This window comes from Anopheles cruzii, chromosome 2 (assembly GCF_943734635.1).
Source record: "Anopheles cruzii chromosome 2, idAnoCruzAS_RS32_06, whole genome shotgun sequence".
Classification (NCBI taxonomy): Eukaryota; Metazoa; Arthropoda; class Insecta; order Diptera; family Culicidae; genus Anopheles; species Anopheles cruzii.
Genome location: NC_069144.1, coordinates 57567152 through 57580335, shown reverse-complemented (window position 1 = coordinate 57580335; position 13184 = coordinate 57567152). Strand labels below are relative to the sequence as shown.

General features: G+C 50.9%; 2 protein-coding genes across 6 annotated transcripts in view; both read right to left on the bottom strand.

Annotated features, from left to right (window-relative positions):
* Nucleotides 1-48: 48 nt before the first annotated feature.
* LOC128268053 (EEF1A lysine methyltransferase 2) lies at nt 49-784 on the bottom strand. The gene is made up of 2 exons (XM_053005055.1): nt 570-784; nt 49-503 (listed from the first exon to the last, which is right to left on the bottom strand). Exons 1-2 carry the CDS (start codon nt 775-777, stop codon nt 49-51), a joined length of 663 nt encoding a protein of 220 aa, XP_052861015.1. The 5' UTR covers nt 778-784.
* Nucleotides 785-1020: 236 nt separating this feature from the next.
* The window catches only part of LOC128268052 (uncharacterized), a 41067-nt gene continuing 28903 nt past the window's right edge, over nt 1021-13184 (bottom strand). For 2 of the 5 annotated variants that reach the window (XM_053005052.1, XM_053005051.1), the window contains 4 exons: nt 7327-7736; nt 5319-5456; nt 4964-5149; nt 4564-4696 (listed from right to left, as the gene is read on the bottom strand). In XM_053005052.1, the coding sequence (XP_052861012.1) occupies nt 4644-4696; nt 4964-5149; nt 5319-5456; nt 7327-7726 (777 nt within the window). In that variant the 5' untranslated portion in view covers nt 7727-7736 and the 3' untranslated portion in view covers nt 4564-4643. Of the gene's footprint in view, nt 3897-4563; nt 4697-4963; nt 5150-5318; nt 5457-7326; nt 7737-13184 lie in introns of those variants that run through there. The other 3 variants (XM_053005053.1, XM_053005054.1, XM_053005050.1) reach the window with 3 other exon arrangements.

Below are 13184 nucleotides of genomic sequence, written 5' to 3'. Positions count from 1 at the left end.
ATCGGTGCATATTAAACCATCGGAAGCATCTTTTAACCTTTCGACCATTTACTCCTTAACGAATACAATCGATGTGACGACGCTTCCCACTTTTCCGCCGAATTTAAACGTTGGCGTCGGTATCACCGTGCGCAGTTTGAAGTGTCCCTCGAAACTCTGAATCAGCTCCGACTCGGTCCAGTTGCAGGATGTTAGAATGAACAATCCATCTTGCCGCAGCAATCGCTGCACGTTGTTGATGTACCGCTGACGCATCGTTTTCGCATCGTCCGGGTGCAAACTTATTGCATCATACGTTCCTTTGTCGTGAACCACCTTGAACAGACCGAGTGCCACGGTTTCCGCGTCCGACATTAAATCTACTACCCGGTACTCGATGCACAGTTCCTGATCGCGACATATTGCTTTTGCCAGTTCGATTGCCTTCGGCGAGTAATCAATACCGGTCAGTTTGCTGTAGCCTTCGCGGGCTAGCTCTATAAGCATCATTCCGTTGCCACAACCTGAAGGTAAGTCAAAGCAAAGCTTCATTAACACATAAGGGGTTCTGGGTTAATGACCGTGACTACCTAAATCAATAATCGCATCGTCCGCCAATATGTCGTCCTCTTGCCGGCCGATCCACGCGATGATGCGATTTTGGCTGTCCTCATCGAACCACACTTCGCCGACGTCACCGTGGTCCTTGTAGTTACGGATTTCCCGAGCGTAGCTCGTTTCCCAGTAATCCTTCGTGCCGAGTTCCGATCCTTCCAGTTCTTCGATTGTTTCGCTCATTTTTGGCTTAACTTCCTCGTCTGGTTTGTTTACAAATGCATCGGCGAACCGGTTTCGCGTATTTGACGTTTCGATCGGTTTCGAACCGATTCAAACTGCACAGGGTGACTCGCCGCAATAGGTTCAAAATTGACGACCATGTTTTGAAAAACGTTGAAATTCAGCTGTTTATGAGTTATGCTTTCGGATAATAGGTTCCCCACACTTTCGGATTGCTAGTAAAACCACCAGTGCACCGGTTCGTACAACATATCACAAAAGAATATGTTTTATTAAGAAATTTGATATTTGAATTTCATTTTTCAGCTGTCCGTTACCTCGATCTGCCTCGATTATGGTTCTATTGTTTATGCTACAGTTATTGTATTTGTTTTATGTAAGTGTTGTCCAATGGGTGTGATCATTTAAAACAAATTAGGCCATTACTGAATAACTGAAGCAGGTGTTTCTGCAGGTGAATGATCGCATCACTTTCAACCCCGAAACTAGAATGCGAAGCCGTTGTAGCAAAGCGTCCTGTTTCGGAACATAAAAACCTTGGCGCTCAAACACAAAAATCGAGAAAGGAATTTCTAAAAGACATCCGAAATCCCAATGTGTATCCTACAAATGATCGCATTTCTTAGTTTGAACTGTCACGTTATCGTTAAATCGTTAAATACTAAGAATATCGGTATAAGTTTCTCTTTTACCTTCGATTTATGTTTTCATTTGAATCATTCACTCTCTCCCTTCCTCTCTCTGTCTCTCGCTGGCCCATTGTGTCTCATCGGGTTGTTCACTGCGGTTCAAAACTCTACCATCGTCCCCCCCCCCCACGGGTGTGTCTCGGTATCGGCTGTGGCGTCCAGGTGTATAACATATGTTTGTGTATATATATAATATATTTTTATCTAATTAATATTGGCCTTTACACTTCGTTTCTGTATCTTGTTGGCTCTGTATTCGGATCTTGTTTGTGCTTCTATTTTTTTTACCGAGTTACTATTTTACTACGATGTCATGCGGATCATTTGTCGTTCCGTCTGCCTGTGTGTGTCTGTGTGTGTGTGTTTCGATTTTCGAGGATCTGGTTTAAAACACTTATAATGTTATCCTTCAATGAACTCTGTGTTTATTATCCTTGTTTCGCGCAAACAGCATACTAGTGGACGCACACGCTCAGTGGCTTCCATTTTGCTTAGCCGTCGATTTGAGTTTTGAAGAAGGTGGTTTAGTTTTACTTCAACATTCCACCGTCCGACAGCTTCGACCAACCGTTTTCACTATGAATCCTTAACTCGTTATCAATAATCGTTACTATCGAGACGAACATCAAACATGCAAGAGAGAGTTGACCACAGGATTTACGGTAATTTATGGTGGAAGGTATGCATGCTGTTGGCTTTGTCCAGTATTGATGTGTTTGTCCTGCTGGCATTAAGCGGTTCCGTCGTCGCCAAAGAGGTTTCCTTTAAGAGAAAAATGCGTCGCCCACAGGGTCCGAATGTGTCGTCGCGATCGGTGCTACTTTTGCCAGAACGGAAACGCTTCCACACCGATTAAAAACCTTCCGCAAGAGAACAGAACAGAGGTTTTGTGTTATTTCGCTTATCTATGCATCCCGGGCGAAGGGTCTTATGTTACGTTTACTTGAAAAGGGCTTTCTTTTTGACACTCTACGGAACAATGAATCCTCTAAAATGTTTATTTGCTTGATTTTGATGTTGCTCCCCGCACGCACGGAAACCGACCGATACTGTCCTTGATACCTCGATGTTCGATGCATGCGGTTCTCTCTCCCCGGGGCCTCCCTACCTGACACAATTGTTACAATTAACATCCGTAATCTCTATCTCTGTCCCCATTTCTCGGGCCAGTACGGTCATTCCTGCGTTCGGTCGGCGTGGTTTTTATGCTTAAAGTGGCTTATGATGAGAGTTTTGATTACTTATGCCAGCGATAGGCAAACAAGTTTAAAGACGTTAAGGCTCAGTCCGTGTCGTATTGACGGGAACGGCGTGAACAGAAGGAGGGCGGATGTTAATGTTGCTTTCGTCAACCTTTGGCCGCTTTTGGGGGCTGTTACATTTTCATGGAAAACTTTGGAAAAACGGAAAAATGCTCCCTAACCGTCGCAGGGAGTAACGGAATTGAAATGATTTTCTGCACATTTTGGGCGATTTTTACCAAGAAATGGGAATGGCGACTGTGAGGAGCTGTCCTCGACTACAATGCGTCACGCCGCGATGCGTTCAATGCCATTTTCCTGTTCATTTTCATTACGTGGAGCAACTTTCGGATGTACTGTGAACCTAGTGTGGTGCTCCTAGTTTTGTTCTTCTGACACCACAATTTCCACGCCATAGGACTGCATCGGCCACTGCCTTTTGCCACTTTTTTGCGGATTGATTCGGTTCATTTTCGAGAGGCTTCAGTGTACAGTGCAATTGTAAAGCATAAGTCACACGATTCATCAGAGAGAGGTTGACGTTAAAAGACATTCTTGCTAGCAAACTTAGCCACTTAACACACTTAGCCCCGACTCACACACACACACGCCCTGCCAGGATGGCGCACCGACACACATACGACGTTTGTGACCATGATTTATTATTATTAATTTTTGCTTTTGTTCAAACAAACGATACACAAAATCATTTTCCCGTCTGCTGTTTCCATCGCTTCGGCCTGTGAAGAGAACCGTCTCTGTCCTACCCGCCGCCCGCTGTCGGTCGGTCGGATTAATAATAAGTGTGTCATCTTAATAAATAACGCCGCGAGCAGCCAGGGCGACCCGCCCCCGGGAGCGCCCTCTCGGTGGCGACGAAGTTGTGGATGTTGAAAGTGTTGTGTAGAAAAACAGAATCGAAAATCCGATCCAAAGAAACCGAACACCCGGCGACGGACTGCTGAGGCGGAACACTGCTGCTACCGCACGCTGCTGTTTGGCCGCGAGATAGTGTCCTCGGGAGCAGCTCAGGCCAGCAGGGAATGCTCGTTCGACGACACCGCTGACCGCTGGCCGCTTAAATCGTAAAATGAAGAACGGAATCGAAGAGATGGTTGCCTTGCGATGTGCTGCTGCTGCTGCCCGCCACGGAGCGAGTGGGCGATTTACTGGCGATTCTTGCGGAGACCTGCATCAGGAGGAGGAAGAGCATAGTGAAGTATCGGTTGAGGCTGGCCAGTGCGAACGGCGGGAACAGGAGGTTATTTCATTCGGTGTCTTCAAACGAACTCGTGAAGTGATTACGCAACCAACACTGCTTATACTTACTATCGGCGGCTGAGACGCTACTAGACAGTTACTTCTCTAATCCTTAGCATAATTCTAACTAGGCTCTAAGTGAGTTCCCATTATAGTTTAACGAGATATTGTGCCGCAAGGTCAAAAAGTTAAGCAGGTCTCTTAGCTAGGAGCAGCATAATTAGATAAAATTAGCAAACCAAAAACAAGAACCTTCAAGAACCGTCTGCCGTTTCACAGTTACTTCTTCGCCACGGTGAGGTGGCAGTTCCAAGTAACACGTGGACCCCGTAAAGCTAACCGACTTACAACCAAAGATGAGCGAAGGTCGGAAGACGGTGAAAGCTTGACATAATGAACATCAGGCCACCTCGGGAGACAGCCACCGGCGTTGACGTAAAATTTTACACTCCAACATAATTTCCGATTCACCAAAACCCACCAACCCGCCGGATCTACAGTGCAACTACTCTAAGTGCCATTTTCGCGTGTGAAGTTTCAAGGCACACCATGCCACGGCACACAAACACACGCACACGCCCTGGTGCGTACTGACCAATCGTGAAGGGTTCAGAAGGCTCACAGGAAAGCACGAAGTCGGGTTGAAGCGGGGGCCAGGGGCCGACCGGAAAAGGGACTAGGATTGCCGTTGTTTGTTGTAAACCTTGAGAAACCGTTTCAGTCTTCGCACTTCGCCGCCGCAGAGCATACCGAGCAGGCGAGCGTTTCCGGTCCCGGACCCAGTTCCGGTGGTGATGGTGACAATGGAAAGTATAAACGGGAAGCGGAGAGAGAAGTGAGTCGGCGGAACGGAACCACGGAGAACCACGAAATCTCGGATGGGTTTCCGATAACCCGCAAAAGCTTAGCAACCGTAAAAAGGCCCATCATTCCCGCTGAACCCTTTGGGGCTGAAAATGGCGCACACCGACCGCGCGGAACAGGCGCGCTTCTTACCTTTCTCCTTCTTCTCGGCCTTCGGTGGTTTGTTCTGTTTGTCTTTGGACTTGCCCTGGTTGCAGTTTTTGTTGACCACTCTCGTCGCCTGGCAGGTGTTGTCACTGGTTTGCTTCAGATTGTCGGTGCGCGACATTTGGCCATTGTTGTCGCAGTCGGACCAGGCGCCCTTGTCGTAACGGCAGGCTGGAACGGAAGTTGACCACGGTTAGGGAGCGGCCGTGAGGAGACCCACCGGCGAACGGCGAGCTCGTCACCACCGCAGGACTCCGAATATTTGGTGACCCGGTGTGACCCTTCCGGAGGTGACGAGCTTCGTTCGGGGGGGAAAACACACAAGCAACACACGACGAACCTTTTTTGCACTTCTTCTGGATCGTGCGGGTCTGGACGCAGGAGTTTTCGCCCTTCTTCAGCGACAGCGTCCGGGAGCGGGTGTTGGTCTTGGAGTCGCACTCGGTCCACGGGCCCTTGCTGTACCGGCACTGCGAGTCTGCGACGACCAAGAGAGAGAGTAAGAGAGAGCGAGAGAGAGAAAGATGTTAACGAAGCTGCGGACTTAATGGTGTCCGAAATTGGACGATGTTGTTAGTAGCCTTTCAAATATGCTTGACAACTAGTACTTCACTGTCAGTATGTTACAACTACATCGTTTACGTCAAAGCACTCTCAAACCACACCGAACGGAAGAGGTAACCGAGAACCGAATACAACTGAAAATACTGCACAACCCATGCGTTAAAGGTAACAGAGTAACTAAAGTGTTGTTGTTAGTAAAATGGCCATACACAGTATGTTCGACAAGTAACGAGATTTTGTTATTAAAAACACTTGAGACCGAACTTTTCCTTTTTTTCAAATCATTAAGTAAAATTTTCCAAATACTTTCTTGAAATGTATTGCCAAAATCCTTACAGTGAAATGTCCATTCACAGCAATGGTTTCACTTCAATCTTTTTCCATCAAGAGCAGAAGAGCAGGAATACATTTGCAGGAGAAAGAACATACCTTTCAAACCAAATGTGAATAACTAATAAGTATGGCTACATTAATATTTTCTACAAATGCCACAATGTGGTGTCAGTACGTCAATTCGCCAACAACACACATTGAATAAGCTTCCAATTTGGACATATCTAATGCTGTCCGTGTAACGCGGACATTCTCCAACACAATACCAAAACCACGGACGGACTCTTCATCTAAACGCCACGTTCATTTTGATCATCGCGTGAAAGAGAAAAAAAATATCAAAAACCCCCAAACAATAATGATAAATCAACCGAAAAGCTCTCGACCCAACCCGGGGACCGGGTCCCGTCCCCGCGAGGTCGAAAATGCGAAAATCGTAATCAGCAGCATGGGGCAGCCGGTTTAACGGGACAATAGTGTCCCGCATCGGGATGTCAAACGGCATAGCAGATGTTAGCTGCTGCTGCACCAGAGACCGTTAGATTGTGATTGGATTGTGTTTTGGGGTGGGACTTCCCCGGGTCACCGGGCGCCGGGTGCCGATTCCGGTAAAAGGGCACACAACTCTATTGCGCGAAGTTTGTTGCACCGTGCCCGTAATGTGCTGCAACCGCACCGAACCGCACACACACAAACAGGAACCGTGCTCGTACCAAAAGCCACCAGGACATCCGTCGAGGGCGGTCGAGGCGCAGAGAGACAACAATACTGTGTGTGTTGTGTGAGGTAAACCTAATTTTGATTAAATTCATTCTATTCACAGAACCGTCGCTTGCGTTCTCACAAACCAGCCGGTGTCCGGCGTTCCGGCGACAGCAAGGGACATAAGCCCTAGGCCAACACACAGTCCGGCCGTGTGTGTGTGTGGTTGAAATGGTTGTTTAGTGTCCTGCAGCAGCAGACCCACTTCCGGGCGAGGCCTTCATCATACCTCCGGGGGGAGTTAGCATGCAGTCCGGAGCATGGCCCGGAGCAGCAGTTGGACGTGGGAGTCTAATTAGTGTCGCATGCTTTTAGCCCCAGGTCCGTTGTTGTTGTGGCTGGCGCTGGTGGTGGACTGCCTTCCGTTTCCGGCTCAACGAAAACCAATCATCCGCACCGGGCAGCCGTTGTGCTCCGGCCGTTGGGTGACAATACTCACCGAGGGGGGTACAATAATAAGTCACACTCTCTCACACACACACACACAAGCAGGGTACAAAAGCTCCCCAAATTAAGGTCCCGAAGAAGTCTGTTGCGCACTGACGCTTTCAAGACACTCGCCCGATGTTAGTAGTGGTGGCAACACGCTCGGGTGGGGTTAGTGGTTAGTTGGTGTTGGTGGGTGTTAGTAGTAGTAGGTAGCGGCACACGCCCGCGATCGCAATCGTCGCCGGGGATAAATCACTTACTCGGAGCCGGATCTCGGGTCGCTTCGGTCGGTTTCACCTTTTTCTGGCCCTTCGGACCGTGGCCCGCCCCGGTCGAACCCTGCTGTTGGTGCGCACCGGAAGCGGGACGCTTGTCCGCCTTGCGCTCTTTCTTACCGGTGCTGCTGGCGCTGGCGGCGCCGGCACCGCCGCCGCCACCGTTGTTCTTGGTGCCGCGCTCGTTGCGGATCAGCACCTCCCGGTCGTCCTCCTGCCAGATCTCCTTCAGCCCGTTATCGTTGACCGGCTGGACCGCTTCGGCCGACGCCACCGACTTCTTCGAATCGTGGCCACCGCCCGCCGCGGCCGGCGTGCCGCACGTGGGCGTCGGGAAGTAGGACAGCGACGCGACCGCCAGGAATGCTAGTATCAGAAGGTTCATCTCTCTCTCTCTGCAAAAGAAGAACGGATCGGGAGGGACGGAGAAACTCCAATTAGTGCTGGCCGCGAATGGGGGCTGTGGTTGTGGATGGGGCCGATTGGCTCTTCAATCATCATGACGCGAAGAAGATGAATGGCCGTGACGTACGGGCAGGGCAGAGCTTTATATTGATCTGCCTCATTCACGCAGGCCGCAGGATGATGATTTCCGTCGTTTACACTTCCCGATTGATTCCCGGCAAAGAGTATCGAGGACCTTTCTTTACTTACTTATTTACTTTACAAGACTTTCTGTGAATTTTCGAGATTTAGGACCAACTGTTCGCATCGCCTTATTGTTGTGAAGATGATAAACGAGAAATATTCAACCCTTAAAACCATGGAATGCGCACCAAAAGTTGTTGGACCTTTTACAAAACCGTTCTCAAGTTGCTCAGAAGCACCTTCTAATCCGCTCTGTTCCGTACAATTGGCAGTGCGGCAAAAATGAGATGCGCGTACTCACATCCCTCAAATCGCTCTGGGAAATTACACCACGCGGATCGCCTGAACTTTGGTGTCCGATTCCCCGGGCGCGCCTTCGTACGGTGTATGTTGTTTCGGAAGCCACAGAACTCCAGTCCGTGTCCCTTGCGCTCTCTCGGGGCATGCTGCGGTACGCGAGCTACGACATGAGCGATGATGATGATGCGCGGATGCTGTGTGGCCTTCTGATGGATGAACCCGGACAAACGTTGTCCGTCTTCGTCCGGGGCGTTACCACCGCGTCGTTCCCATCTGACGGCACTTCTTGCCACCCCATTTTTTCATCATTATAACCCGGTGCGATGGTGGAATCGCGGTGCCTTCGGAGCCCGGAGAGGACTACTGCTGCTTAATTTGCGACACTGCCACAATGCTTTCACGAGCGTGGTCGTGTACTTCTGGCATTCTTCTGGTGAATAATTAAAACTGATTGCTTGGTGCACCACCGGGGACGCGCCAGGATGCTGCCAGTGGCGCCGGAACGCGACAGAAACTATCTCTTCCTTCGCTTTGGGTTGGGGCGGGAAAAGTCCGGTCGATGCCGCGGTGCACTTCAACTTTAGCCACAAGCCATCAAAAGTTCACCGCACTGTGTAACGCCACCGGGTGGACTCCATTGCGGTGGCCTCCAGCGGAAAATGTCAATTACATTTTATTCTCTCAACAGCCCAGTACGCGATGCTGTGTTAATTAGAGACAACGGAAAACCGATGATCTCATGTTTAGAGAGAGAGAGAGAGAGAGAAAAAATAATGCAATCCACGTTACGGACCGATCGATAACGGGCCAGCTGGTCCCCGGGACCTAGGTTGTACATCCTGTTGTTGCTGCCTCGGCGTTATTTCCCTTTTTTCCTAAACCCCACAAGGTGTCGATGGCGTGTCCATAATGTCGACAGGCTCTCTATGCTGTGCTATTTATATGGAAGCTACTCTGAAGCCGTGGGAGTAGAGTGTCCGGTTTCGCCACATCCTGCCATCCGTGCACCCGAAGAGCTCTCGGGATGGAGATCCCATTTTGCCTTTGATATAGAAACATGAAAGGAAAGTGTGGCCTTCGGGGGCCGCTGTCCTTTCCCAGAAATAGTTTCAGATTTTATTTCTAGTAATATTATCACGCACAGAAACCGGTCCGGCGACTCCACACGGAACCGCACTGGACCAATCCGATTATCCAATTGGTGGTGCCTGGGGTACCTGGGACCGCGTTTCGATCCTTGTGTGTGTGTGTCGGGGGCTGCAGCATCGGAATGCCGCGCCGCCGGGCATAAAATCCGGTCGCCGGTAGTTATTTTGATTTATAATGGAAAGCTCCGCTCTGCGCTTGTTGTACGCCCCCCTCTGTAAATACGGAAATCGCGACCAAAGCTGCCGGTGGTCCAGACAGCTTCCAGGCAGCCGGTGAGAAATGGCTTCCGGCGCGCTGGGTGGCGTACTTGATAGAGACGGCGCTTCGAAAGACGAAGAATAATTGCTCCGCTTCGGGGACACACCACACACACACACTTAAGCACCGCCTTTTGGTCCACGAATTAGACACACTCCTTTCCGTGCACTCAACCACATCCTGTCGGTCTGTCGGCCGCTGCAGGGCACCGCGGGGAATGATGTTTTTCGGAAGAAGCATCAAATGGCCATGGGATGAAAAATAAGCCCATAAAACAGACAGAGAGAGAGAGAGAGCCAACTTCGCACGGCGTATCACCTTTATGGGTGAACAAACAAAGTTAATAAAATTAATTAAGCCGGTCACTCGTCGAATCGGCGCGGAAGCCTCGTGTAAGCGACCGACCGACCGGCCAACTCTCGCCTGCCGGAGTCCGGGCTCCGGGCCCGACGGCAGCTAAACTGTTGAGCAAGTTTGTTTAATGACTTGTAATCGAATGAGCTTTTATGATGCAGTTTATGGGGCGGGACGATGATGCGCCGCTGTCACGCCGCCACGTTCCGTCGACTCATCGACGGCCGGCGACCGAAGAAAATGTAATTCCCGGCGCCGGACCGTGCCGGGCACTGTAATGTGCCAGATAAGCTTCGGTTCAGCTTTCCGACAACTAAGTTGCGTGGGGGGCGTGGGCCGCCGTGGCTAATCAGCCGTGGCAAATCGGAGCGGTAACCAATTTTGTGACCACTCCGCACACAGTGTCTCGGTCCGGACCATCGGTCATCGGGCTCTAGGAGCCGCAGCGGCGTTAGCGAACGGAGCTTAGTGCAGGATATGGGTATCAGTCGGTCACGTCCTTAATTAAATTTCGACGGTCGTCCCGATGAGTAGCAAGAGGGTTGGACGTCCACCGACCCACCCACACACCGGCTGCAGTCGATAGTCTGGCCCCGGCGTGATTTGTTCCGACTCGTTAGCCATCACGATAATGGCCGGTACTCGGATATGTGATGAGTTGGACCCGCCGCCGGCACGATCCACCGGACGAGCGCCATTCCGTTCGAAAACATCGACTCAGTCGCGCGAAGAAATAGGTTTTTAGCGACCGTCGGCCCGTCGCCCTCATCATTATCTTGACGATTTCATTAACGTCCATTAATACGCTCGATCGAATGGGCCACGCGGCACCAGGCGTCTCCATCGGCGGACTGTGCGGCATTAATTGACTCATTAGCGATATTTTTGGACGATCTTTTAAACTTTCGCCCCGGATGGGATGAAACGAACGAACGATCCGGGTCCCGAATGGACTGCCGGGACTATCTGTGTCAAGTTTAACCGGGTGGTGCAGATTCTTCTCTTCCGCTTCCGTTGCCGGAATTTATGCGCCAGAAAAAGAGCTCCTTAAAAATGGCCCGTTTTTGCACTTCGCGTGAAATCAAATCGGGCTAAAGCTGGTGCTCCGTCGGATGAACTTTTTCGCACTTCAAACGATCAACTTCTGAAGAAGGGTCATTCGCTGACCCCCCTCCGCGCACAGCCAGCGAACCGGAAGCATTTAATTAATAAATCCGTATAAATCACCGTTTCGGTGGAACACTTTTGTCCAACCTTTTGCCCGGCGGGTCCGTCTTCTCGGTGCCGGCTAACTTTTGCGGCTTTCCTTCCTTGAAACTCGCCAAATCCTGGGGCCAACATTGACCATTTCTCACCCAGCGAGAGATCCCCACTTTCGGCCGTGGACTTCGGACCCGGTTTGGCGAACTCCACGTACCGTTCCCCCCTCCCGGTTTGTTGCCACCGTTTCATTTGGCTTTGGCCCGGTGACCACCGCACACTTTTCGGGCGGCCGGGATTTATTCTTGATAAATATTTTTCCGTTCGCTCGATAGCCGCCCCTCCGGCGGGCTGTGGGGCTACCGGTGTCACGCTCCGGTGTGCAACCGGTGCTCGTGCTCGGGGCCTGGCGGGATGATAACCCCGCACCGAAAACGGGGTCCGCAGAGGATGAAAACATTATTTGGCGGCCCGTTAACTCTTATCCGTTTCCGGGTCAATGGATGAATGGGCCACCGCCCCGTGCGCCTGCTCGTTGGCCCGGCCAGCGAATTGAAAATCCGTTCCCGTGACCCTCACACGGAAGCCTGCAAAGTTGGATAGAGTACAAAAAAAACGCTGGAGAACCCATCGCAGGGCTATGGCCGCAAGGATGAATTGGGCAGCTTTTACGGTTCGCCGAGCCAGGATCGGATCGGTACGGCAAACGGGGCGAGATTTATTCGGAATAAATCGGTCGAATAAGAGAGGCACGGAGCCGTCGTTGTTGTAAATGGACTATTGAAAAATTGCGAACCTAAGGCGAACATTCCACAGGGCCAGGGCCGCAAGACGATAAAAGATAGGGGATTCTGGAGCGAGCGAGAACATTAAAAACCGGAGAGACAGAGAGAGGTTTTATTAAATTTTCACGACGACCCCAACGGGGAGAGCCCGTGGCCACGTGCACGATGGAGGCGCATGGTGGCGCACGGGAAAACTGCATAGCGACCGCCTTCCGGGCATGGCCCGTCGTGTTCCAGGTGAATGCTTTTTGCAAGATTGCAGTGCCAGATTGGAGGTAAAATAAATATCGAATTAGAGAGTCAGGGGCGAGCGGCCAAAAATGCCATCATCATCATCATGACCGGGGTGCGGTGTGGTCCATATCGGGACAACGTGCGCCGCCGCCGCTGGCGCAGGAAGGCAAAAGTTATTGTTCCCGTCACGGATATGATGAAAAATATTTTCCCATTGTGCCTCGGGGAGACCGCCCCCCGGAAAGCGGAACGGATTGGCCCGGGAAGGCGAGCACAAGCATTTTTTCTGCTTTAAAACCGTGCACAACAGAACACGGATGCCGTGTGCGCGGCTCGAATGCTGCTCGAATGCAATATTGCCAGCCGGTGCAGGTGCAAAAGTCACGTTTGCGGTATTTGCCTGACGTGGCACTATTTCATCTGCCGCCCGGGATGACAAATGATAGTTGATGTTGCGCGCACGGCAGCACCGCTACGTGTTGATGCCGTCGCATTTGAGGCGCTGCATGTGACCCACTTTGGGCGAGCATAAATTTGTATGTTTTTAAGCCACGAACAAGCGTGGTAGTTTGCAGTTGTTGGAAAAATTCCATCAGGTTTCGTAAAAGGTCGTCCCGTCAATATTGGTTGCTCCTCGGAACCAATCGAACAGAATGGGCGGTAGAATGTTCCCTCCTGTTCAAATATTTGAACCACTACCCACCTAAGAAGCGGCCGAGAACTTCGGACGAAAGTCGCTGACTAGCTCTGCTATAACCCGTCGGGAACCGGACACCGGGGTTTTGTTTAACTTGGCTTTAACACCCTACACCCATTTGCGACACACGATCGTCGACAGATAAACATCGGTCCCGAGGAATCTCTGGGAACTCTGGGCCGCGCTTCTCCCGCTCGGCCCGGCCGTTCCCGCAAATCAATTCCAGATGGCGACACGGCCATCTCCAGCGCCATTTTGTTTACTTGCGCTTGATTGAA